Raw genomic sequence first — 26,613 nt, forward strand, 5'->3', positions numbered from 1 at the left:
GGGTTATACATATTTCTCTGCTGTGCATGAATCGTTCTCATGATTGGACTATGTCTTTGTACCGGCTGCAGTGGCTGGGAGAGTGACGGATCCGGAGATCCTTCCCAGGGGTCTGTCTGACCACTTCCCAGTTGCGCTCATGCAACGGTTTAGTCCTGCGAGGCCACCTTTTCGTTGGAGTCTCTCCCCCTGGCATCTGCAAGATGACCAGTATAGGGATCATTTGGGACAGGCCATTGATCGATATCTGGATCTAAACGTGGGCGACCGTTGCGGGAAGCGATGAAGTCTACTATTCGGGGAGTGGACATATCTTATTGCTCCGCGGCAAGGCGGTCTAAGAAGGAGTCCATGGTGCGCTCGGAGGCCCAAATGTTCGAACTGGAATGCACAGGTAGGGAGGATGGCGTGTCGACAGTTGCTAGTGGCGAGACAAACGAACGTGGATTTATTGCTGGATGTTGCTCGGTTCGCGTCCCATAGTAGGATCTATCAATGGGGCGATAAGTCCAGTAAATTGCTCCATCATTTGTGTCAGGGGGCTGCGAGTTCCCTGGTTCTCCCTGGGCTTTTGGGGCCGGATGGGAGGGCATTGGGAGATCCCTCAGTTATAGTGGAGAGCTTCGCGCACTACTATGCTGATCTGTATGCCCCACGGGAGTCCCTGTCAGAAGACATGGTCTGCCGATTTATTTTGGATCTTCCGCCCCGGTCTGTCTCAGATGAGTCTCGGGCGGAATTAGATCTCCCGCCCACGGTGGAGGAACTTGGTACGGCATTAGGGGAACTTAACTCTGGGAAGGCCCGCTAATTCCCTGGTGAGTTAAGAGATATTTTTCGAAACTGGGACCCCATCTCCTTCGGGTGGTGGAGGAGGCGCGAGAGCGTGGGTGCCTTGCGCGGGACTGGAGACACGCCGAGGTGGTCGTGCTCCAAAAGCCTGGCCGTCCTCCGGACCAACACTCTTCATACCGCCCCATTTCACTGCTAAATATTGAGGCCAAGATTTTGGCCACTCGCCTTCGCTCCCATATCACCTCGCTGGTCAATATTCGGCGGGCGCATATAGCTATAGACAGGATTCGGAGGCTGGATGTGCCAGCGGCTCTTCTGTTGGCGGTTATGGATAGGGCTTTTGATTCCCTTAGTTCGATGTACCTCTTTGCGCTCTTGGATAATTTGAATTTGGGATCACGCTTCTTGGCCTACTTAAAATTTCTTTATATACATATCACGGCTTCGGTCTGGGTTGCGGGTGCTGCCTCCTTCACTTTTCCTACTGGACGGGGCACCCGTAAGGGATGCCCACTGTCGCCATTTCTTTACGCCCTCGCGATGGAGCCCTTGGCGGCTTGGGTGCAGATTGACGCACAAGTGGCGGGCTCTGAATGGGTACAGGGACTATCAGACCGCATCGCGCTCTTTGCGGATGATGTTCTTTTCTTTTTGACCAACGTCAATAGGACGGGCTCCAGATTGCTGGGTATTATGGAAATATTCGGGGAGACTTCCGGTCTATTCAGGAACGCGAGTTAGTCTGTGCTGTGGATGCTGGGGCGTCAGGTGGAATTGGGTACCTGGGCCTCTGCGGAGCAGGTTACCGCGGTCGGTATTAAATATCTTAGGGTTTTTCTGTCCGGTCAGGGGAGTCCTGGGACCGTAAGGTCGCATCGGTTTGGGCGCGGGTGCGCGACGAATTGAGAACTTGGTCTCATATGCCCCTTTCCCTTCCAGGTCAGTCATCTTTAAAATGGTCTCGTTGCCGCGTTTGCTCTACCAGCTACAGAATTATTCATTCCCTGTTAGGGCGTCTTGGTTCCGCCAGGTCAATTTGGTTCTGGGACAGTTTCTTTGGGTAGGAGGGGCCCCCAGAGCAGCGCTACGGACGTGTTTTCAGTCGAAGAACTGTGGTGAGCCAGCCACCTCGGACGTCCAGTCCTACTACGCGGCCTTAGAACTCCTGATATTGAATGAATGGTGGTATGGGGATCGCTCTGTTCCTGCATATGCAGTGGAGCGGTGCCAGATGGAATCCTATTCCCTACACACAGTCTTATACTCTGCTTCTATTCGCAAGACACTGCCGTCCACCACAAGGGTAGTTTTCCAAGTGTGGAGGCAGGCCCTGCGCAGGATGGGGTGGTGGGGCAGGCTGACAAGGGAGACTCCCCTTTGGTCCAAAGGTAGATTGCCACAACTTGCGGGGTTTCAGAGAATGGGATAACATTGGGATATCTACCTTAGGGGACGATATGCGGGGCACGGTTTTAAAATCTTTCCAGGACCTCCAGAATGAATATCAGATGCCGAAAACACAATTTTTAAAATACTTGCAGTTTAGACATGTCATTCTTCCCAGCGTTGCAGAGTTGGAGTCTCTTCCTCGAGTTCAGTCCAGTTGAAGCTAAACTATTTATGGGGCACCTACAAGACCATAAAATCTCCAAGATATATCAAACCCTGGTGACAAATTGTCCCACTACATTAGATAAACTTAGGGGGAGGTGGGAGGATGACCTTGGTCCCCTGGATGAGGAGGACTGGACGGAAGCGCTGGTGTCCCCTCGAGGAGCGGCGATAGCCATGCACCTTCGGTTGATCCAATTTAATTATCTTCACTCTGTATATTATACTCGCGTCAGGCTGCTGAGGGTGGGTTTGATAGAGACCCCGGTGTGCCTATGATGCGGCTCTGCGGATGGTACCCTGTTTCACACAATTTGGCAGTGCGCGGTGTTCGAAAGGTTCTGGCCGGCGGGGGGGGGGTGGGGGGGGGGGGGGGGGGCTGGGCGGTTGGCCTGGTTTGCTGAGGTATTGGGGTGGGAGCTCCCTTATTCCCCAAAATTGGTGTGGTTACATATAATGGAGGGGGTGGGGGGAAATATTTATAAGCGCCATCTGATGCTACTGGGCTTTACGCTGGCACATTGCTCGTAAGTGGAAGGCTGGGGCCCCAGCTTTGCTCTCGGCATGGAAAAATAGTTTGGATTTCAATATGGGTTTGGAGGTTCCTATTTTCCAAGCACGTGGGTGCCCGTTGAAACATTTTAAGATCTGGAAGAGGTGGGCGACATATCGGGGTTTGGACCTAGAGCCCCCTGCTGTGAGGATGTGGCAGTTGAGAGTTCAATTGTGCAGTTGTGGTTCTGCGGATAATGTTCTTTATGTGCGGGCGAATTTGTATTATTAATTGTGTGGTGCAAAGACAGTGCGGGGGGTTGTTTCTTTATTATTTCAGTTTTTGCATAATGTATATGTTAAAAGTCAATGCAATACTTCTTGTGTATCATGTGGAAGTCTGTCTCTGGGTTACAGAGCTCTCCATTGTATTTGACAATTGACATAATAAAAATTGTTGTAAAAAAAAATAATAAAAAAACATAGGAGGACAAAGGGGCCAGATATTGACATAGTTCCACGAGTACAGCAATGGTCATTTTGCAGACGTGGCATCAAGTGGCATTGTAGATACAACAGAGCAATGGCAGCATCCCGCTAAAGCCTGGCAATCCCTTTTGGAAAATATAGAAGCTCTCTGTGCTTCCCACCTGCATTGACCATGCTAAGCTGTACTGATGTTTTGACCCGATTTACTGAGGATTTGGTGCAGTGGTTGGAGCTTCTCTTGGTCCTTCCTGTTGTTTTTTGATGGCATCCATGCGAATTTAGCGCCGATGTCAAAGTGCTCAAGATGAGGACTTTTGAGGTCACAGAACCATTGGAGCTGGATGTTTTCCTCCAGTGAGCGCCTGTACAGCGAGACAGTTTTATGTACAAAGGCCCACCACAACTCTTTGGGGGAACAGTAACTGCTTGCAATATATATTCATATTTGTACTGGCGCTGGCTTGGAGTGGCTGGTTAATGACGACGTGGACTGGAGCACTCCTTAGACATCTGCACTTGTGTATTAGGCTCATTCCACGCAACAGAAGAAAACTGGATAGTGGTCTCTAAATTTCTTTTTAAGGTACTCGGACTACTAGGTCCCTCAGATTCCAGATGTGATGTTGGAGGTTCCAGGTGATCTCTCTCAATTTATTTCACCATTGAAGCTGGCAACCTTGTTGTGGTTAATAGTCAAGTGATCTAGCCTTAAAAGTTTAATACAGCAAGTGGATTACATAATATTACTGCTCAAGACACTTAGTAATCCAACTGTTAGCCTTGGATCTGTGATAACTGACTTGATGTCCAAGGGCAAGACTATCAGTCAGCTTTTCTCAGAGACATTGTAGCAGGCACGTCGAAGCCTGATGCTCTGAAGATGGCAGGTATCACCTATAGAGAACTTACAAGCATAAAGACAACAAAGGATCAAATGCATGCAGATACAAACTCCACAGCGGATTAGCTTAAATCCCCGAGATAAGACCTTTGCATAAGCGACTCGATGAGACGGATCACACTGGAAATTAGTCTTAACATGAGGAGTGAGGTGTGGCATCTGCGCAAGAAGTTAAAAGTAGTTGAAGATGGCAGATCTAATGTTTGCTTGTTTTGGAGTGCCAGAAGATGTGGAGGCTAAAGACTTGGAAAGCTTTCTTTCTGTTTTCCTTCTAGCGCTTACTGGACTGGCTTTTACACCTCCGTTGGAATTCCAGAGGGCACATCGGATCCAAGAGAGAGGTGCCACATGACAGAATACCTCACAATCAATTATAGCTTGCTTTCTAAGGCATCAGCAAGCTCGCCAGGTGATTACAGAGGCCAAACCCGCTGAGGTGTGGGGCCCGGGGCCCACCACTTCCCAGGGACTATTTTAAAAATGTTGTTCTCGGCCCTGGAAACCACCACTTTCCCAGGGCTGCCTGTGATGACTCTTCTAACCCACCTTTATTTCTTTACTTATTATTCCATATTGGGATCGGATTTATTATAGTGTTTATGAGGTACATGGTGGGGTGTTTTGTACGTTATTACAATTGTTTTAGTGCATTACAAAAAAATCGCAATGAAGAAATGGTAAAATAAAAAAATAAAAAATAAAGAATGGCAAAGCATAGCAAGCACCATTGCAAGATCTATAGGATCCATTTGCCAGATGTTATATTTGCCCATCCTTGAAAAAAACGTCTGCTCCTGCCTCCTATACGGTGGCAGTGCACCACTAAGGGCAAACTTAAGCAGTTTTAAGGCTGACGTCACAAGGGTAAGGCACTGGGAATGTAGTTGCCCTTCATGGTCTGTATGAGGTCTGCTTATTCTCGTCCCTAACCCCGAAATAACTAGGGGTGCCTGCTGGGGCAGCGTTGCCTGTACACCAAACCCTGGAACAAAACTACTCGGAAAACTCTAGCAGGAGTTGAGAAGCCAAAGAAACTCATCACGGCCGGACACTCTTAGAAGCGTTCCAGGCCAGTATCAGCCTTTTCACCCAATAGGCGAAATCCATTGAAAGGCATAACCATGCGGGATGCATGCACGTCCACAAAAATTATCCAGGTTTCATCCATGCACGGTGATGAAGCACATTATTGCCACCTCCTGACCATCTTGGATTCTTCAGGAACTGTATATGAGATCTTCCCAAAGAGCATGTGTATATCACCCAAGCAGGCAGCTGGCATTACCCACCATAGGCTGGCTGAGAACATCTGTTTCTCGAATGCCTCAATTCTCTTTGATTCGATCAGGGGCCAGAGGGGGTTGTAGGGAATTAATTGGATGAAGTGGAAGCTTATACCACCAGAGTTTCTTGTGTAGGATACAGCATCAAATCAAATCTGGGCTGTCTGGAGCAGGCGTGTGAAATCTGGCTACCTGCCTGTTCACCAGTGGCCAAGCATAAAGCTTTAACCAGGTACCCATTAAGGTGTTGGATAGGGCCTCATTAGACAGTAGCGAAGGTTCAGAGGAAGCTTGTCCATCCTGCAAAACCTCTGAAAGCACATTTGTCTTAACTGTCACGAAGAAAGTTGCAAGTACAACTCTTCTTCTGCAAGTTTTATCACCAAAGCAAAAGGAGCAGTGGCTTCCGTTGATGGTCCAGTGGGTCACCAGCCCAGTATCTGGGGACATGTCCAATCCACTGGCCTCATGTAAATCTATGTATAAAATTGTCATCAGAATGAGTTAGTAAATAGTTCTCATCATCCCATGGTCATCTTCAAAGGCTGGCTGACTTTGGTGGCAACCTCGGTTGAGGCCAGGACAAGTTCAGCTCGGAGTCACATTGGAATAGGTAAAGATTTCTCCACCCAGAACCATCAGGACTGGGGTTGGACAAACGAACATGTGGATTTTGGCACTGGAGTCAAAGCCTGCTTCGAAGTCAGTGTGGTACCCGCGACAGGTTTGGGAAGCACACACCATACTGAAGACAGATCTGCCAGCAGTAACCAGACTGCAGGCCTCCATGGATCCTTAGAACCCAAAGGCACGCCAGAGGGAGTCAGAAGAGTGCCAAAGATTTGCAGCATAGCCTTTTTAACAGCCCCAATATGTTGCAACTTTGCTGACTACATGAGGAACTCTGGGTGCTTCACAAACAATTGCAGAATTTGCTCCTTGGAAGGTGTTTCGGAGTGAGACCAAGTGGCATCTTGACGCCCTGATGACTTCTCAGTCATGAGGAGAGGTCCTGCTTGGCCTTCTTGTGCTTCCGCTTTGAAAACAGGTCTGCACCCTTGACTGAGTGGGAGATGGACTTTCTTGTCTTTTTCTGCCGATGATCAGACATGTACAGCTAAGCGTCACGATCCCAGAACACCTTTGAGTTCATAAGAGCGCTCCCCTCGCACAACTTGGAGTCGTGCCCCGTACCCAACCACCAAAGACATACCTCATGTGGGTGTGCACAGGCAATTGTTTGCAACAGTTCCGACAAGGTTTTAACCCTGCAGTCTTTGGAGGGGACATAGGTAGTTTTGTTTGAACACATTTTTTGAAGAAAAAGACACTTGCTAATAGACAAGATAAAGTAGGAGCGGAGCTCCAGCACCACATTCAAATGTGTGGAAATAAATAAACTGAAGCTCGTGCACAGGGGTGGCACTTCAATGCAGCTCTGTTTGTCACACCCAGAGTCGAACAAAGTAAACACTGAGTCTCATGAGGCCAATTACCAGAGTGCAGGAGCAATGGTGTTGAAAGATTCTGGACCCAGTCAGGTAGCTGGAGATATTCTAAAGGCGAGGAATCTGTGGTTAGAAGGATCCATCAGAAGTGGTTAGCTCATGGAAGAGAAGAACAAGTTACTTACCTTCAATCACGTTTCCAACAGAAAGTGGTAGAGAACTTCATCTTTTGGAATCTAAGAAACTGAAGGATCTTTCACCACCCTGTGATCTTTTAATGTGCAGTATGACCAAAATATTGGCACCTGAAGAGAAAGTTGGATTGTATATTACCAAGCACTTAGGAATAAAGAAAGGTCTGTTGTGGGAAACACCTTATGGCAAATGCATAACGTTTTATAAAGAATGTGTGTGCCTATGGGGTGCCAGTGAAGATGTAAATAGTGATGTGTGTTCAGATAGAGGAAGATCAAAGATGAAGCAAGTTGCTGCATCTTGCATCTGCTGTAGTGAATTTGTTAGATAATTGGGGGAGTCCGGAGTCAAGAGCATTCGATTATTCCATTCTAGAGGAGATAAGAGTCAAAGCTACTGGTTTCCTGCAGATTAGGCCTGGAGAGCATCTTCTTTAAAACATGGAGGAGCAGAAAACAGGAACAAGAAGTTAGAAATTTGTTGACAAATTTGTCAAATGCTTGGATTGCAGGACTGACTAACTGGAGTGGGAGCACTGTTCATGCAGGATGGCAACCAAGTATCAATACTGGGAACTGCAGTACCTAAGTAATGACTTTCGTTTTATCAGCATTTAGTTTTATTCTTCTGCTGTCCATCTAACAATTAATATCCCCAGGCATTAGCTTAGGTGATTTTAAAGGGGAGCGGAGTCAGAGACTGTACTAAAGGAAAAGACCAGATGTGTATCATCAGCACAGCAATAGATGCCTATTCTTAATCAGACGAGGAAGTGGGTCTAGCTAAAGATTAAATAGAGTGGGCTCTGAGCGGAACCTATGGATGGAAAGACGACTGAGGCGGTAGATGTTTGGCAACTCGAGAAGTCTTTTGAAGGACAGAAGAGAACCAGTCTAACGCTACGCTTCTCATCAGTACCTACTGGAGACATTGCTGGAGGTGGACGTGAGAGACTGTATTAAATCTGATCAAGTAGTCAAGAAGTACAATTACCCCCGATTAACCTCGGTCCATAAAACTCCAAAGGTCGTCAAGTGCACCTGGCACAATGATTTTAGTTTAATGACTGGACCTGATTCTAGCTAGTGCTTCATCTAAATGTCCATAATTTTTTTTAGTAAAAGCGGAGATGTTTACAGTGGATTCTGTAATCTTAGCAGAGTAATTAATGAATGTATTCGAAAATTAGGAGAATCTGTGGATAGGCACTATTTTTTTTTGGGTAGAGGTATCACAATTGCATGTTTCAGTACAGCAGGCACAATACCGGTACTAGGAAATAAATTGAAGATCTTTAACACAGTTGAGCCAAAGGCATCTTTAAAGGACTAGAAATCTTTAAGGGTCAGAGTCAACCGGGGAGCCAGACTAGATGGATGGTATTTTGGCTGACAGGGGAAGGTTATTTAAATGAATAAAATAATGCAGAGTGGTGTCAGCAGTATTAGGAGTGCTATTACTGTCAAGAAATGAAGCATTTTCAAAGATTAGTGCAAATCATCGTTTTCAATTTTCTTACAATAAATCCCTTATGTGAAATGTAAAATATTTTGCTAGCTAAAGAGCCAAAATATGTGAATGACTTTCAAGAGCATCCAAGAAATTTTGAAATAAACATGTATGTTCATTCTTGCCTTCTATTTTTTCCAATGGATCAAACCCAGCTGAAAGTTGGCCCTATGTCATATGCAGGACCTCCGGTCACTCCTAGCTATTTAGCAAAAAGCACCTTGTATGCTGAGATTTTTTAGCCCATAAGAACGTTAAATTTGAAACTACAAGTCATAAAATGCAATGCACTGCAAGCTAAAATATCGGGATATATGTATATGGTATTTATATAACTCATACCTAGCCAAAAGGCAACAGAGCACTATTCAGGGTCAAGGACAAGCATATTCTCAATGAGTGGTAGTAGAGTAGCTTGGTTCTGGAGGGTCAATGAATTGTGATGTAGTGTTCTTCAAAGAGGAGACTCTAGGACCAGCAGAAGATATGTTCCACAAGACATGGGGCCACTTGGCATATGAACATTTTGAGCTTACATTTATCAATTAAATATGCACTCAAATAAATTATCTGCAACATGCTTATGGCAGACATTTCACCATAAAAATGTCCTTTGTGTGAAACTTTATTACAACTGGGTTGAGGTGTTGGCAAACATTTAGAGGCCCTCCACTGATAGCCGCTTCCAGCCAGGGGAATACAATTCAAAAGAGGCTCGGATTTCCCAGTGCAGGATGGCAAATAGCCACTATGTTGTTTCATTACATCGCAGCAACTTTTTCTGCTTGTTGTGTTGTGAGAACATGCTTAGTGCTCCTCTCTGCCAGATCGTGGCACCCCGCCCTGACATTAATTCAAGGCTGCAGCGGACTGAGGATAAAGTTTGAGGAGTACAACTTTTTAGGGGTTGGTATACAGTACCATGAAACGGAATTGTTTGCTCAGCAAAGATTTGCTTGAGTTGATCTGGAGACCAGTTGGATAATGACAGTGGTCTCTGCAGCTTGCGTGCCGAACTAAATGTGATAGACCAGTAGTCCACTAAGAGCATATGAAGATGCCTTGCCCGACGCAAGGTGACTGCTATCTATGCCCGTTATGCACCTGCAAAATGTCAGAGGAGCAGACTTCTGCTAGAAATGAAGAACCTTTTTCCAGGTATTTAGGAGATCCCTACTTGGAATCATAGACAATAAATTGGTTCAAGTTATTTTCATTATATCCACTGCCACGTATTAAACTTGTAAACTTTAGGAAGACCACTGCATCTCTGGCTATAGTTGAATCGTGGAAAGAGTAGGGGGTAACAGCTGAAGTTACAATTTTGACACCTGGTTAAATCGACACAAAAAGTCTCAGGGTGATTCACCAGATGAACTAAGGGTTCTAACATTTACCTACATCACCACAATTAATGTGAATGACATCCTGGAATCCCACACTCAAACAAAGCAGACAATGCACACACAGCAGTGACCACCTGATGAATCACATTTAAAGATGTACTGAAAATACGAAATACAGTGAACATCATACATGAGGTTTGGAGAATTTCTACACCCAATTTACTCACTAATGGCAGAACTGTCACATTACCCACCCCGGTTCACAAAATGAAGGTATTTGTGCCTTTAAAGTTTAAGCTACAGTAAATTATGAAATGCCCTGTATTTTTTCGGCAGAGGTGCAGACACACAGAGATTATGAAAGATAATGTAGTGCTGCTATTTAGAAGTGGCAGGTAGATTGTTTAAGTTTACACATCAGCTATGTCAGTAGTAATAGCATGGTCTTTTCTGTGGACAGGTTGGTAAACAGAATAGGTGAAAAAGTGAAAACGAATCTACTGACAAACAGTAATGATACAAGTAAATATAGGTTTTGGGTGAGAGGTTATGCTAGGGGTAGCAGAAACCGCTGGATAACCTTTTATGAAGTTTTAAAATTGAGCAAATGCACCCTGCTGCATGCCTGCACACACAAACTCACCTCTTCGTTAAAGAGCTTGCTGGTTTCCTTCTTGACCAGATCCAGATATTGCACCTGTCCAGCGGAGAAGCCCACCAACAATGAGATGCTCTCAGTTGAAGCATTGAACTGGTTAAAATCATGACAGGTAGGCTGTGTGCCTTTATAGATGCGCTTATCAATGGGCTTATTGAGGTCAATGGCCTGTGGGAGAAAGTACACAATGCGTCAAAAGAGGAGCTAGTGATAATTGAAGATAAGATTGATACAGTAAAAAAACAAGAAACAAAATTAATTATGTGAAAACTGACATTTTTATAAGGAAACAAATTATCATTCTCATATAAAAACAGAAGATCAGATCTGACAAGGGGGTATTTTTTTCAATCTTAGCACAAAATGTTGTGTACTTACACAAAAAAAGTGTTTACGATTCACAGCTGTGATCTTTTTGTTTGTTTTTCCAGCTGCCTAAGGTTGAACTTTCAGGGCAAACAAATGGCACTGTAGTGCTATTAAAGTGTCTTCGAAAACTAGATAATTTATGATGTTTTTCAGTAGCAGAGATGAGGCAGTCAATAACGTACAGCATTTTTAGGTATTGCTTGTCAGTGCAATCATAACCTAACGCTACCGGCATTGCCAATGCTTGTTTTTAGTATCAGCAGTTGGATTGTGCCTCATATCATTAGCATAAAACAATATACCTTTTGTAATCTGGGTGGCCTTTTGGAATTAGCATCAATTAGTAGTGTATGGGGACTACAAATTTGTTAAATATCTTATGTAGTAATGATTTATGTTACAAAAGATGAAAGTAACAAGAGGCTGAGCCTGCTAGCTGATATTTTGCTATGCTCAAAGCCAAAGGACGTCAGCTTTTTCATTGAGCTAGGTGGCAGTAGTCCATAAACTTGCCTAAGAATTTCTTTTTTCTAGACTGCATCATTAGCCAGGTAAATAGCTGTGACGTGTTGATATGTGCATGAAGGTGTGGTATGTTTAAGAAAACTTTAACTTAATGATTCCAAAATGTATGCTGGTGTGGTGCGAGTGAGTGAAGCAGAATTGGCGGAGCTGTAATAGTCATTTGTCTATAAAGCAGTGTGGTGCACATATGGTAACCCTCCCGAGGCTTCTATATTACTTCAGGACCTTACCAATTTGGATCTCGGCAACGTACTTCAAGCAGCTCCGTTCCATGATCACAGCTTTCCTATGGGGCAAGGGCAAACACAAGGTGGCGCTCAGCACATTCATGCGGCCAAGAGAAGAGGGCGGTCTAGCGGTCCCAGACTACGAGACCTATTACTTGGCAGCCCAATTTCAATGGCTCACACAATGGATGGCGAGGGCCACTAGGTAGAAGAAGAGCCCAGGGAGGACTTGGGGCCTCTGTTGTTGTTGTCCCGCATTATACTGCGACTCCTGGTCAACACCACAACCCCCACCCTGGAACTTACCACAGCACTAAAATGCTGGAACTGATATTTGTGGAGAGCCTCTATTAAGTGCCCCTATATACCGGAAATACCATTGATAATGTGCATGGCCCTGCCACACAGTGGCAACTGGCAGAGATTGGAGACATGGGCGCAGCGGGGGCTTACTACTTTGGGGGACCTCTATGAGGAGGGAGCCATGATCCCGTTTAGTGATCTGCAAACCCACTATGACTTACCAGGGGGTGATTTCCTACAGTACACGCCCCTCACTACGGCCATCAGGAAGCACGGAGGTGGGGGACTTACAGAACCATCAACTTCCATGGGCTGCCAATATGTAGTGTTGGCAGCAGGCACTTTTAAATCAGTGACATGTCTCTATAGACGCAGTACGCTGGAATCCTTACCCTCCCCGTCTGCCCTGAAGCTCAAATGGGAAACTGATATAGGGGAGGTCATCCCACATAAGGTGTGGGAAGAGCTAGTGGAGAGAGCCTGGAAGAGCACGAGGAATGCGCGGTTTCAATTGGTGCACTTCCATATTTTACACAGAGCATATCTTACCCCAGCAAAACTACACGCATATTTCCCGGCCCAGCCAGCCACCTGTCCGAGATGTAATGCAGAAAGCGCAGATTTTAAACACGTTAGGGGACTGTTCGTTCCTTGACAGTTATTGGGAGGATATAACAACAATACTGTCAGACCTCACTGATAGAGAGCTAGAACCAACCATGGCTTACTGTATCTTACACTGGTTTCCCCATACGTCAAAGAACAAAATTACTAGTAAATTTCTAGATTTGGGTCTGCTCCTGGCCAAGAGAAACATCACCACACACTGGAAGGCGAAACAGGGCCCTAGCATCACAAAGTGGAAAGCAGAATTCCTAAAATGGGCTGAGTGTGAGGGGGTGATTAGATTACAAATAGCAAATCACATGAAGAGTGAAAAGGCCCTGGAAAGGGCGAGAGCTTGGGAAGCGCTCAAATCCACCGAAGAGGATGCGGATGACGCATCTGTAGGTGAACAACAAAACCAATTAGACCTGATCATCTAGGGCAATACATTATTTTAACTTTTTGAGTAGGAGTGGGAGTTCATTTTCTACCCCAACAACAACCCTTCATATTTCTTAGGTATTGTCCCTACTCATACTAGACCTATTTTCTCATTAATTTAAAAAGAACCACCCTCATATTTAAAATTAACTGCATGCTTGCAGACCATGTAATGATGGACCGACATCTTTCATTGCCTGTGTATAGTAGTGGCAATTTCTTCAGGGCATGAGATCTTAATTCACCTTTTCTGAACCTTTGTTTGGTATACACAGTGACCGGTAGTAGCCAAGGCCCCTCATACCAGCTATCCACCACGTCAAACAGGGACTCTATTCTATTATAAGCCCTGTTAACACATGAAGGACACTTGTGTTGTCCCAGTTTGCGTATCCAACCGGACGAGTGTTGTCTCGTTCCCTTGTCGGTCCATCATTACATGGCCTGCAAGCATGCAGTTTGGTTTTAATTTTTATATAATTTTTGCGAGATAGCGACCAATGATGAAAAACGTGAGTATAACTGGTGATGATTAACCAGTAAGTTCCTCTGGTGTTGCACACGTGATGTGCTATCTCGTTTTTTCACAATTATTTTAAAGAAATTTATTTCACAAAACTTGGTTCACATTTGTGTGTTCTATATACCTGTTGAAGTGGAGGGTATTGGTGAAGTACACAGTGACTGTAAAATCAGAGGGTCGTTCTTTTTAAATTAATGAGAAGATAGGGCTAGTATGAGTAGGGACAATACCTAAGATATATGAAGGGGTATTGTTGGGGTAGAAAACGAACTCCCACTCAGAAAGTGAAAATAATTTATTGCCCTAGATGATCAGGTCTCATTGGTTTGTTGTTTGCTTTGAGTGGAGGGCGACCTGATCTAATTTTCCCTCTATAGCTCCTTTGTGTGTTTAAGCATCTGTAGGTAACCCTGTGGCAGCCATGGTTTAACGTATAGGTAGCTCTACGCCCACCTCGCTATGTAGCCTCATGATTGGCAGTGGCGCTAGACACGCAAGTCTGATAACACTCAGCTGCAGCTGCCTCCCATTCAAATAAGTCACCCCACAGAGATAACAGTTCTACTGACCTCTTGCAGTCAGCACTTAAGTGACACGCCTGGGGGGATAGGGAGGGAGGAAGGGTGGGGGGTCAGCTGTGGATGAGAATTTTCAAAGGTTGACAAATACTTACTGTAATGATTGTAAGCTTTGCCCGAAAAATTGGCATGGACATCTTATGGCGCTATAACTGTGCCTTAAATAACCTGATTTAAACTAGGACTTTGCTAACTATCTGGGGTATGTAACCGAAACCCCTTTTCTCCATTCTTTATTTCCTTTTTAGATGTATGAAAAATCAGTTAAAAAAAAAATAAAAGCTGTGTGGTGCACACAAGAGGGGGAAGAGAATGTGGCCTAACGACTAGGGCGGTCGACCTCTGAGCTGGGGAACCGGGTTCGAGTCTCGGCAGGGACGCTAAACATTCTGTGATTCTGGACAAATTACTTAATCTCCCCGTGCCCAAAAAAAAAATGAATGTGTCCGTCTGTAACGTAACTGGTGCTCATGTAAAGTGCTCTAATACCTCCGGGTCTAGTTCGCGCTATATAAAACTCCACACAAAAAAAAAAAAAAGAAAGCCTCTGAAGGTCTGTCTAGCGTATTTTATTTGATGTACACGGCAAACTAGAAAGGTGTTATGTATCGAGGAAAGCAGACTAGAAAATGCTGGTGGGTGTCCAATAGCAGCCAACTGTGGCTGTTCATAGGTGGGTTGTATAAGACAGTTGCACCTTCCAATACCTGGTGAAACTATCACATACCCAAAAGCATCCTCACATGTTCTGCTACAGTGGTATATAACAGGTACTGCTATCTTATGTGAGGCCTTATCCAGATGCAGCTGTGTGCTCACTCAAGTCACCAGGAAATTTAGTAATTAATGCAATTGTTCTAGATTTCTTGTATCAAATATCCATATTTGTTTGCACTGATTATATACAACTCGTCTATTGTGCCTAATATGTTACTGATTGTCAATTATGGGTTAATTACTTTATAGTTTAAACTGAATTGATTATCTGATTAAGTAAATTCAAAGCATTTTTTGCCTGATCTGCTAACAAATATATTTTACAGTCTATTGGAAGTAAACTCCATCTCTTGATGCAACATCCTAACAACCCTCTCATTGCGACAATATTCTTAGTGGCTATATGTTACATCCAATTTATAGTCAAGTATGTTTTTCTATTCTCTTAATTTGCATTGTTCACGTCTTTTTCAACCTTTTTGTTAATGTCATCAATATATGTTTATTTTGTATTTATAATTGCAGCTCATCTGTTAGTCTTTCAAAGGAAAATAATCTATCACTTTAGCTTGCACAGCATTTCATTTTTCACAGCATCCTTGGTGGTGTGAGGAAGAAGGAGGAGGAGGACTGCAATTCCCGACCAGCCCCACATCCAGCCACGCATAAAAGCGCCTCGCGTCTCCCACGGCAGGGTAGCCACTTTTGACATTTCACTTACTGTGAGGGAGGAGGACTGCAATTCCTGGCCAGCACCGCTTCCAGCCTCACATAAAAGCGCCTCGCGTCTAAAGCAGTGTGGGATGCGTCCAGGCCACACCCAGGCAAAGCCCGGGCCAAGGGCGGGCCCGTCCAAGCCCGGAGGAGGCTGGGCCCTCCCTCTTGGTTTTCAGGTCTCCGCTTTCCTGCCCTCAAAGCATCACTCCTGCTAGAGTTTCTTCGGGACCTAGTGGCGGAGCGTGGCTCATAGAGAATGGCAGGGAACTTTGGGAATCTTACCTGGTTTCTTATGGACACTTACTTGGGTGATGTGCAGGTAAGCGCCATCTTTCCAGCTTATTGGTGAACGCTTGTTGGCAAATACCCGCATACCAGCCTATTTTGTATTGGAGGGGGTACCCGAGGACCCTGAATGGCACTTGCTGGTATCCTTTGGTCATTTATTCCCATTTACCGGACATCACTCGCCATGGGAAAATGTAAATTGGAAGCGGGTGGCACCTTAAAAGAGCCTCCCCGAGTGCTGTGAGCACGAAGGATACCTTCTTACAGCGAGTGGTAGGAGTTGTGGACAAGGAGATTGAACTGGCTACCTGGCGTCTGTTTCGTTCACCCATCCCTCCTACCTCACAGGGCTCCTCTGATCCACGAGTAGGCTCCTTAATACCAGCCCAAGATGCATGTGCCGTCATAGCCTACGGCTAGGCTGTGGTCTCTGTGCCCTTCTTTTGTACGACTGCATCCTTCCTATCACGGAATATGGTAGGATACATATCTGTACTCCTAATCCTCTGGTACTTTCTATGCATGTGCATTGGCATATTGCAAGGCTACAGATAGTAGTAGCATTGAGCTGGTGAATAACTTCTCACTAAGCAGGTTCCTTATGGTCATAGGGGTATTGATGGGATGACCATGCACCATAGCTACAGTCTATGCTCCCAAAGCCAGCCAGTCGGAATTTCTCCTCACATTTTTATCTACTTTGGAGGGCTTTGCCACGGGGGACATAATCTTACTGGGAGATTTTATTCTCATCTGGGACCCTACAATAGACACTACCCACCCACAGCGGTCAACGGGGTTGGGGGTGGGGGGGGCTTGTCTTTAGTAAGTCTCTTAAATCCTCTTTACAACGTATGGGACTTATAGATACACGGAGGGCCCTCAATCCCTCAACAGGAGATTACTCCTTTTTCTCCCACTCCCACAGATCTTACTCTAGGATTGGCCATATCTTCGCCAGCCAAGCATTCCAGCAGATTCTCGAGTGCTCACACGCACAAGATTTGTCTCTCGGAATACACCCCACTATAAAACCTGATCAACTGGCCGTCTCCACGCTCTAAACTTGCTAGGTGGTACTTTCCTAATATTTTTAGCAGAAATGGGCTTCAACGACCCCGCAGACATCTCTCATTGGAATAATTGGGACACTTTTAAGGCAGTCATAAGGGGAAAATGCATTGCGTTTGCTACCACTTTGTAAAAGCAACAGACGGGGAGTTGTGAGATGCGAAAGGGCGCACAAGGATACCCCATCGGTACCAACAGTACGGAAAGTAACTGCCCTAAAAGGGAAACTCCAAGTAATATATACCAATAGGGCAGAAAAAAAAAAAAAAACATACTATGCCTCCAGTCTCTGGGATACGATGGGAACGACAAAATAGGCCCTCTACTAGTACAACAGCTTAGAGCGAAACAAGAAAAAGAATATGTTAAGTAAATTGTTGACAACAATGGCACCACACACCTTAGCGAGTGAGGGAAAGTGAGGGCCTTTCCTAACTTTTACCGCTCACTCTATGCAGCAGATCACCTCATAGAACAAGAACAAGACCAAGCTCCTTACCTAGACTCACTAGTGCTCCCACAGGTCTCCCCTACCAATAATGACAACCTTAGCAGACCTATTTCAAGGGAAGAGGTCCAGAAGGCAATTGACGGTCTCAAATGCCTGAAAGCCTCAGGGCCTGATGGGCTTAATGCCCAATTCTACCGAACATTTGCAGCTTAGTTACCGCCGCACCCGTCAGACCACTTTAACAAAATAGCAACTACCCAACACCTATCTCCACCATGGGGGAAACGTTAATCACTATAGTCCCCAAGGCAGGGAAGATCCCCATTTATGCACTTCATACAGGCCCATAGCACTACTGAATCTGGACGCCAAACTATACTCCAAGAAATTGGCCAGCAGACTAGAATGTATTTTACCTACACTAATTCACCCCGTCCAATCGGGTTTTATCAAGGGACGTCGGACCCACGATAACTTACGCAGGAAAATGCACCCAATTGATAAAGTTCAGAAGAAATGTATCCCAGCGGCCCTCTTATCATTGGATGCAGAAAAGGCCTTCGACCGGGTTGAATGGCCCTTCTTAATGTGCACCCTCCGCCGCTTAGGGTTTGTAGAGGCCTTCCTGGGTTCTAGTAAATAGAGTTCTCAGACTTTTTCAAACTATCACGAGGCACAAGGAAGGGCTGTCCCCTATCTCCCATGCTCTTAGCCCTCTGTATCGAACCACGTGCAGCGCGGATAAGATCTAATCTAGAGATCAGCGGCATCAGATTCGGACCAGATGAACACAAAATTCCGCTCTTCGCGAATGATGTATTGCTACCCATCACGACTCTAGTGCTTCCCTGCCGGCTATACAGGTCGAACTTAATTATTTTGAAGGAGTAGGGGGTCTAAATGTAATCTTTCCAAATCCTTCTTACTTAACCTGACAATGCCCCAAGAAATGATGGCAACAATCGAGGAAACTTCGTTGTTCCGATGTGCACGCAAAGAAATTACCTACCTGGACATTACCCCCACACTAACAAACCTCTATAAGGCTAACTTCCACCCCCCCTTGCTGCGACAGCTCAAAACAGATTTAGCTCCGCACATATAACAAGGCTGTGCTCCTAACGACTTTTACCATCTCCCCCCCCATTAATTTTAACCCTGCCTTCCCTCCAGCGCTACTAGAAGGTCCCTTATTGTAGGGTGGTTGCCTCATGTTATCTGATCTCTTCAAGCTAGGAGAACTACGCTCCTACGCAGATAGTGCTGCTCTTTTTGAACTGCTGCCCACAGAAGAATACCACTATTTCCAGTGAAAACAGTGGGTGCAACAACCCCAGGAGCGGCTGTCCGCAACCAGGGACTTGCTCCCAATACAGAGGGCTGCATATCCTTTCTGTACTCTCTCCTTCCAACAGTGGGTCCACATCAAGCTCTGTGTCACAGAGTGTTCTGGTTTGCCATGCTACACACCCCCATAGCACAGTAACAGCAGAGCTTTCTATACAAAGACATTGCTAAATATAACCGGTCCATGTTAGAGAGAAGCCCATTACAAAATCACGTATGAATGGTATCTACACCCCCAGAAACGACATACTATTTTCCCAAACACCTCCGATAGATGCTGGCGGGGCTGTGCGCTTTTGGAAGATTTGTCATATTTGGTGGGACTGCCCTTAAATTCAACCCTTCTAGAAAGAAATTCTTTCCCAAACCAAACAGATTCTGGGGTACCCAATCCCTGCTTCCCTAGAACACACACTTTTGGGGGTGCGTGATCCCAGTCTGAAGTATCAAACACAGGGGGACCGCTCTTATGTGGCTATGTCTGGGGGCAGACAAAATGGCAATAGCATTATAAGCTAATGGGGTGACCCAATTAACGTCCTTGGACCCGGGTATCGTGTGATATAGAACAACAATTGGTCCTTGGACTTCTTTGTTTTTGAAATAGATCAAAACACGTTTTCCAATTTAGTTTGATTGCAAAAACATTAAGCATATAATAGTCAGTATACAACATAATGCACCTTGCTCAAGAAGAAAAGGAAATGTCGATACCCACCGTTTTCAAACAAAACTGTCTATTTTATTCATAGTATAGAAAACATAAGTTAGGACATAGTTATACAATTGGTTGGTAGGAAGGAGGAGGGAAGTGAGAAGTGTGCTCTTGTGCGTGATAGGAAAGGACAAGGAATGAAAGCAATTCAGACGTAGGGTTTGTTGATTTAACACGAAAAACTGGTTATAACATCAGAACCAGTTATTTATGGCCTGGTCATGTAGAGACATCTTTCCATTCCATTTCCATTCCAACACAAGGGATGGTGGGCCAGATTAAATTCAAACAGGAAATGGATCAAATTTTTGTTGAGTAAAGTTGTAGAGTACGGTCTACGGAGACTCCCTGAGCAGTTACAGTAGGGGGAATAGAGTGATTTACTCACCGAATATTTGATACATTTTCTGTTTGAATTTAATCCGGCCCACCACCCCTTGTGTTTGGGGTGCCCTTCCTCCATGCTCCCCACCGCGAGTGCGATGCGGAAACTGCGCTCGTGGGAGCTGACAGCAGGGCCTAAAATCGCCAGGCTCCTGATTTAGGTTGCCCCACCCCCTCCCTGTCCTGAGGAAGACCCGCATGCAGAGGCTCTAAAGTACCCTCACGTGCCGAGACGGATCGAAACGTCGACTTTTAACCCCTAAAAAGGCCTGCACCATTGGTTACCACCACCCAGTCCCTTGAACAGATGATACATTTCTCTGGAACAGCACAAACCTTTCTTTTGAAAAAATGGAAAGATGTCTGTGCACGGACAGGCCATAAATAACTGGTGCTGATTTTTTTTTTTATAACAAATGTTATTGATTTTCTGGATAGTACAATTTCTCGGAGTTTATCATTGCTTATAGATCCTCATTTGGCAGTATGGCACATACACAGTACCCTCGTTAAGTTACATAGATAACATGACTATACCCCTGTTCATACATTAGTGTACTTGTACATGTGCAAACCAAGACTGTTCAATATCTCCCGGGCCATTTCCATGTGTACTAACAACTGGTTATGATTTTCTTACTGTATTTCACAACTCTGTCTTACCTGTACATCTAACCCCAGTTTAATCAGAACTCCCCCACCCTCACGTACTCATATCTGCTTCTGTACAACAGTTGTGGCAATCATCTCTACCTTCTTTATCCAGGGCAGGCAGAACACCTCACCAACAGTGAATAACAAAGTCCTGATACAACAATATCACATCCTGAACTTCCCGTACATCTTTTGTGGTAGGGTTAAAGGACATCAATAGAACATGGTCTCTCTCATTATACTGTTGACACCTCTGTTGCTATAAATTCCTCCAGCAGCACATTCCATTCTAATGATATGGGTTTTTTGCGCAAACCTCTGCGCTCCTCTCTCTAACTCTGTACTCTCGGCCCTGCCCCATCTGACCATCTCATTATACCAATCCAGCACTGTTGGTGCTTTTGTTGCTTTCCATCTCATGGTTATTGTACATTTCGCTAAAATCAAAGCCAGGTCTATATGTGGGGTTACCACTTCTAGATTTGGGACCAAGAACCAGTACGTAGTGTTCTATTGAAGCTCCCCTGCTCAACTGGTGCTGATGTTATAACCAGTTTTTCGTGTTAAATCAAGAAACCCTACGTCTGAATTACTTTCATTGCTTGTCCTTTCCTATTCCTATCACGCACAAGAGCACACTTTTCACTTCCCTCCTTTCTGGAGCAACCTTCCTACCAACCAATTGTATAACTATGTCCTAACTTCTATATCATGAATAAAATAGACAGTTTTGTTTGAATTCAGTGGGAATCAACATTTCCTTTTCTTTTTGCGCAAGGTGCATTATGTTGTATATTGACTATTACATGCTTAATATGTTTTTGCATTCAAACTAAATTGGCAAACGTGTTTTGATCTATTCCTAAAACAAAGGAGTCCAAGGATCAATTGTTGTTCTATGTCACAAAACGGCAATAGCAGCAGCTTGGAAGAAACCAGAGGCCCCCCTCTCTTACCCAATGGCATGCCAGTTTGTGGCAAGCCCTAGCCCTTGGACGGATGACAGATGTTATTGAAAATTCCCTCCAGAGCTTGGATTACATTTAGAGTCCCTTGGTGGGTTACCTGTTTGGGGGTGGGGGGGGGGGGGTTGTTACCTTCATTTGCCTGTGGGCCTAAGTTGCGGGCCCTCCACCTCTTTCAGATATAACAGATTTGGCCCCAGTTTTGAATTCCCAGGAAGTCAAAGCATCTAGGCCTTCTACTGACTCTTCCGAGGGTGACCCCAGTCTCCCCCACCCCCGAGCTTGGAGCGGTAGACCCCTTGGGTCCTCCAAGCTCTGGATAACGGCCGCCCTACACTCCCCTCACCCACGTTAGGGTCATATACACGGGGACCACGGAAATGTTTAGTTTTATGTTATGTTTAATTTGTTAGCTCCCAAGTGTAGACCGCAGACGCAACATCATACATGTAAAGTATGCATGTAAGGCACTGTAATGATGGAACATCTGCGCCTAGTTCAGGTGAATAGTCATTCTGAGAACTTGTGGAAAAGCTGCGTATTGTCTTTAGGTAACTGATGATCATGGCATGCAAACTAATCTCGGCCGAGCTACAAATGTTGTGTATCTTTTTAAAAACCAATAAAAACATTTTGACCAAAAAAAAGTGACAGAGAGCAAAAGTGCATGACACAATACCATACAAATTTTTTTTACATGAAACAAAAAGATGTTCGTCCTTCTTGTATCAACTGGTTCAACATAGACCCTATCTCATCATTAATTTAAAGGATGGTTGACCAAGAACATGGACCAATAAGATTGTGGTCGACGTTTCAACATTTTGTGTATGTGTATCCACAAACACATCATGGTGGTTCTTCCTCAGGGCTAGTAAATTAAGGACAGCCTGTACGAAGAAAAAAAAGCCTCACATAAGATAGGTGTGCGTTGTCCAGTAGAATAAATAAAATACTATAAGGATGATGCCAACTGACCCAAGCTGTAACAAGATTATTTAGGGAACAGGAAACAGGGGACTCAACCAGTATCCACACAATTATCTTTCAACGAGAGAAAGTATTCAAAAATAACAGTATTTTTCTGTGGGATAATATTTGATAACATGAGTGCCTGAGTTACATGGTTTACAATGCACAAGCAAATGTGCGTGTAACCAAGTGGGACATATTTATATGTCCAGGACCACTGTACAAGGGGAGAAAATTCTTTGACTCCTCCAGCTCAAGATGGACAATATTCTTTTCAAGGAAAGGGTTAAATTCCAAAAATGCCTATGAACTAAAGACTTATGTGTATATTAATAATAATCTCACACCAGACATGAGGAGGTGCTCCCATTATACAGAGCGTGGGAAAACTCACCGTTCTGTAGCCAAATTCAAAAGCCACTGTGTGGAGTGTGGATAAATGAATTCAACTTCCAGAGTCTCCAGAAAATTGTAACACTAAAATAAAAGATCATGCGGTGATAGAATTACATTAGGGACACGGGATGGCAGCAACCCACTCAAGATGACTCTATTCTCCGAATGAAATCGTCCTGCGGCGCATTGAAACCAAACGAAGCCTGGAAGATTCATCTGATTTGTAAGGAAGAAAGCTGGTATGAAAGCGTGCTTGTTTTTCCATAGCAAAGGTTGGAATGCATCGAAGTCAGAACGTCACAATCAGACCTTTAACTCACAACAGAAAGATGGCTGCTTGCAAACACGTGCACATCTAACTAGCAGAAGGTGAAATGGCAAATGCAAAGGGAACCACTAAATTTAAAATTAATATTGTTTTAACTCTGATATGAGAGAGCAAGAGTGCGGGAGAGAGAGACTTAGCACCCATTAGGTTCTCAAAATTAGTCTTATCTTAAACAAGCTTTATTCGATTACAATTAAAAAGACATTTCATGAAAAAAGTACATAAGATTACATTTACAAAGTGATTTACACAATAAAAAAGGGGTACGATTAGATATAGTCAGTGTTTTCAGATTTCATTTCAATTATGGCAGATAAAGTGCGATAATCAAATGAAAGTTATTTTACTGCATTTGCCTAAACATCATAAGAACGACGTGACTAGTTTAAACTCTATTTGTCATGTTCTTGATGTTGACCGCTCATATTATTATTATTTTTTTCAAGCGTAAAAAACAGCCCATAAAATGACGTCATTCCACAGCACAACTCTAGTGTTGGTAATGATTGCATATACAGATATGCAGGGGTGACATCGAGTAAAAGACATGTGTTTAAAAAGTAGTAGAACATACCTCTTTCTATATGCTGTATAAAATTTATAAAATAGCACCACATACATTGTATTCTGGGGCATGTTCTTATTACAGGGGTAGTTAATCAGATTTTAAGACCAGTCATTCATAGTGGGGAAGGTAATTAATCTATGGAATAAATCTAGTCTTAAGCGTGTCAGAAGAAACCTATGGCGAGCATTTAAAACAAATTTAAGATATGGCTGGATGGTAAAAGTAGTTAATATCAATTGGTTTTTAGGACACTGGGCTTAGAGAGTTCGGTTGTCAATTTGAGTGTTTCCAAGTGTGCCATAGCTTCCTTTTTTTAGCGATTTTCTGTTAGTACCCAGTGTTTCAGGGTTCTCAAAATACTCGGGATGAGCCATGTCACTGAAAAAAATCGTTCGGCATATGCCAGCCATGGGATGTGTGAATAAAATGATGCTTTTAAACAGTCGCCAATAATTGCTTTGTTGAGCTCGGTGTGGTCAGAAGTCCAGATTTTATGCAATAACAGTATTGGTTCTATCTTGATCATATCTTCGACAAAGGGGATGCCAAGTTCAGTGTGGGATACATATACTGCCGTGCTTTTGGGGCTCGCTAGGAGAAATCTAATGAAATCATTTTCTGTAACTTGTACACCTTCGCATTTCTTATATCCCCATATGCCCGCCGAGTATAATGCTATGCTGAGGCACTTTGCTTTATACATCTTCAGCAGTCTCACGGGGATTTGAGCCCAATTGTATCGTAAAGCGTCTGAGAGCTCAACATGCCTTGCTGAACAGATTGTCTATTTTCTATTGCATTATTCCATGTACTGGCTTTGTCGAATAGGACCCCCAAGTACGAGAAAGTGTCAGTGAACCCAATCTTTTTTCCTGTTATTACTATACCCCTACATTGCATGGTTTTCTTCCCACACTTCATGATGTAGGTTTTTGATTGGTTCATGTGGTGCCCCAGATCCTTAGCACCTATTAGGTTCTCAAAAGTAGTCATAAGCGATAGAAGATTACTGGTCAGTATCAAGACCAAAAGGTCAAGATAGTACATAACATATTAACAGACATTAAATGTTTCAAAAAACACATTCTGTGTTCTCAAAACATCATGGATTGGCCCATTTGTACATTTTAAGTCATAGATGTTTACAGAGTATCTATTTAGCATTATTACATTTTCAGAGGCAGAGGGATGCGATGCAGCAGGTGAGTAAACAGACACCTCGCCAGCTCACTGATCCAGTCCTTTTTTTTTGGCTCAGTATTCAACATTGGGGCAAGAAAAGTAATTTTGCAGGCACTTCTGTGAAAAGCACAGCCTTTTTAAAAAACCTGCTGATTGTGATTTGTATTGCAAATCGCAAAATCTTGGACGGTCTGTATCCAACATAAGATCAATGGTTAAAATTGCAACCCGCAATAAAACATCATTAAAACCATAAATCATCCTATAATAAACAGATCTATCCTTAAACTTTATACACAGACAATAAAAGATAATCCCCCAGTTAAAACCTCAGTTCCTCCTTCACAAGAATAATCAATTTACCCTTAGACATGAAACTACATACAAGAAAAAAAAAAGAACAATCGCCCCATTGACAGGTTACATCCAGGAATCGCCTCTCCACAAGTAATTTAATCGCTTGCCCCCTATCCCTCATGTTGTACTTTTAAAAAAACTGGTTTTAACAAAAACTTCAGTTGAGCTAAGAACCACAGGCAATCCACAAAATGATGTGTTAGATCTCCCTACATATTGAGACCACATTTACAGATTTTGTCATTATTTATCAAGATACCATGAACATCCGACAAAAACTTGATTTACCCCACATCTAAATCTCAAGAGACATTGTTGCAACAATACATTTGGAAGTTTCTCCAAGTAGGGAAATGTCTCATCCCCCCCAAACATGAATTTATCAAGAGGGGTACAGAATTCTTATTGCCTAGGTACATTAAATCCTCCCCTCTAGATACTGGTTTAGATAATCTTCTAAGCTCAGATTTACTCACACCTACCTGATCACCATCACCTATTTTTAATTTCCTACAACAGTTAAGGATCCTTCCTCTGACTAGTCGTGCCCAGGTTAACTCACTTTGTAGTATCTCACTTTTGCATAACAATGAGATTTTTGGAATCTCCTCACTATCTACTGTTATCCAAAATTATATTATCTCTTCATATGCTAGGTGGGTCCATCCAGTCAGTCCCGCTTCTATTCTGACTGCACCATTGCAGAAGGAGGGTGAGAAAGTAATATTTTTAAGCACCTATCCTTTTCCGAATCCCAGCTTGATTTCCCTCCGATATCGACCACCTCTGCACCGTAGTGGAACTGCGGCCTTATCATAGTCTGGTAGGCTACCAGCACCAGTCTAAGGGAAGGCCCCAGAGCGATTATCACATTTTTAAGTCCACCTATGGCAAGGCGTTCCTTCCACCATAGATCATTTGGGAACCACATCCCCAAATATTTATTATTTTCTGACTGGCAATTTCGAGTTTATTTATAGCCCAGACCAACCTTATCCTCTTCTAATCTATTGGCAGTACTTTGGTCTTTTCCATATTAACTATTAGTTTTTTCTTCTTAAAATAGTCTGAGAAGACATCTCGTTTTCTCTAAAGGCTGTTTTTTGTACTGTCAAAAATTACTAAGTCATCTGCATATTAGAGACAGCTTACATACGTGCCGTTCATTTTAGGGCTGAAGCTGTTCGATTGGCTGATTCTTT

General features: G+C 43.9%; 1 protein-coding gene across 1 annotated transcript in view; it reads right to left on the reverse strand.

Moving 5' to 3' along the window:
- LOC146798344 (WD repeat-containing protein 20-like) overlaps positions 1–26,613 on the reverse strand; it is a 116,441-nt gene that overhangs the window by 74,581 nt on the left and 15,247 nt on the right. The window contains exon 2 of the mRNA XM_085625607.1: positions 10,713–10,895. Within this exon, the coding sequence (XP_085481733.1) occupies positions 10,713–10,895 (183 nt within the window). The remainder of the gene's footprint in view (positions 1–10,712; positions 10,896–26,613) is intronic.

This window comes from Triturus cristatus, chromosome 9 (genome assembly GCF_964204655.1).
Source record: "Triturus cristatus chromosome 9, aTriCri1.1, whole genome shotgun sequence".
NCBI lineage: Eukaryota > Metazoa > Chordata > Amphibia > Caudata > Salamandridae > Triturus > Triturus cristatus.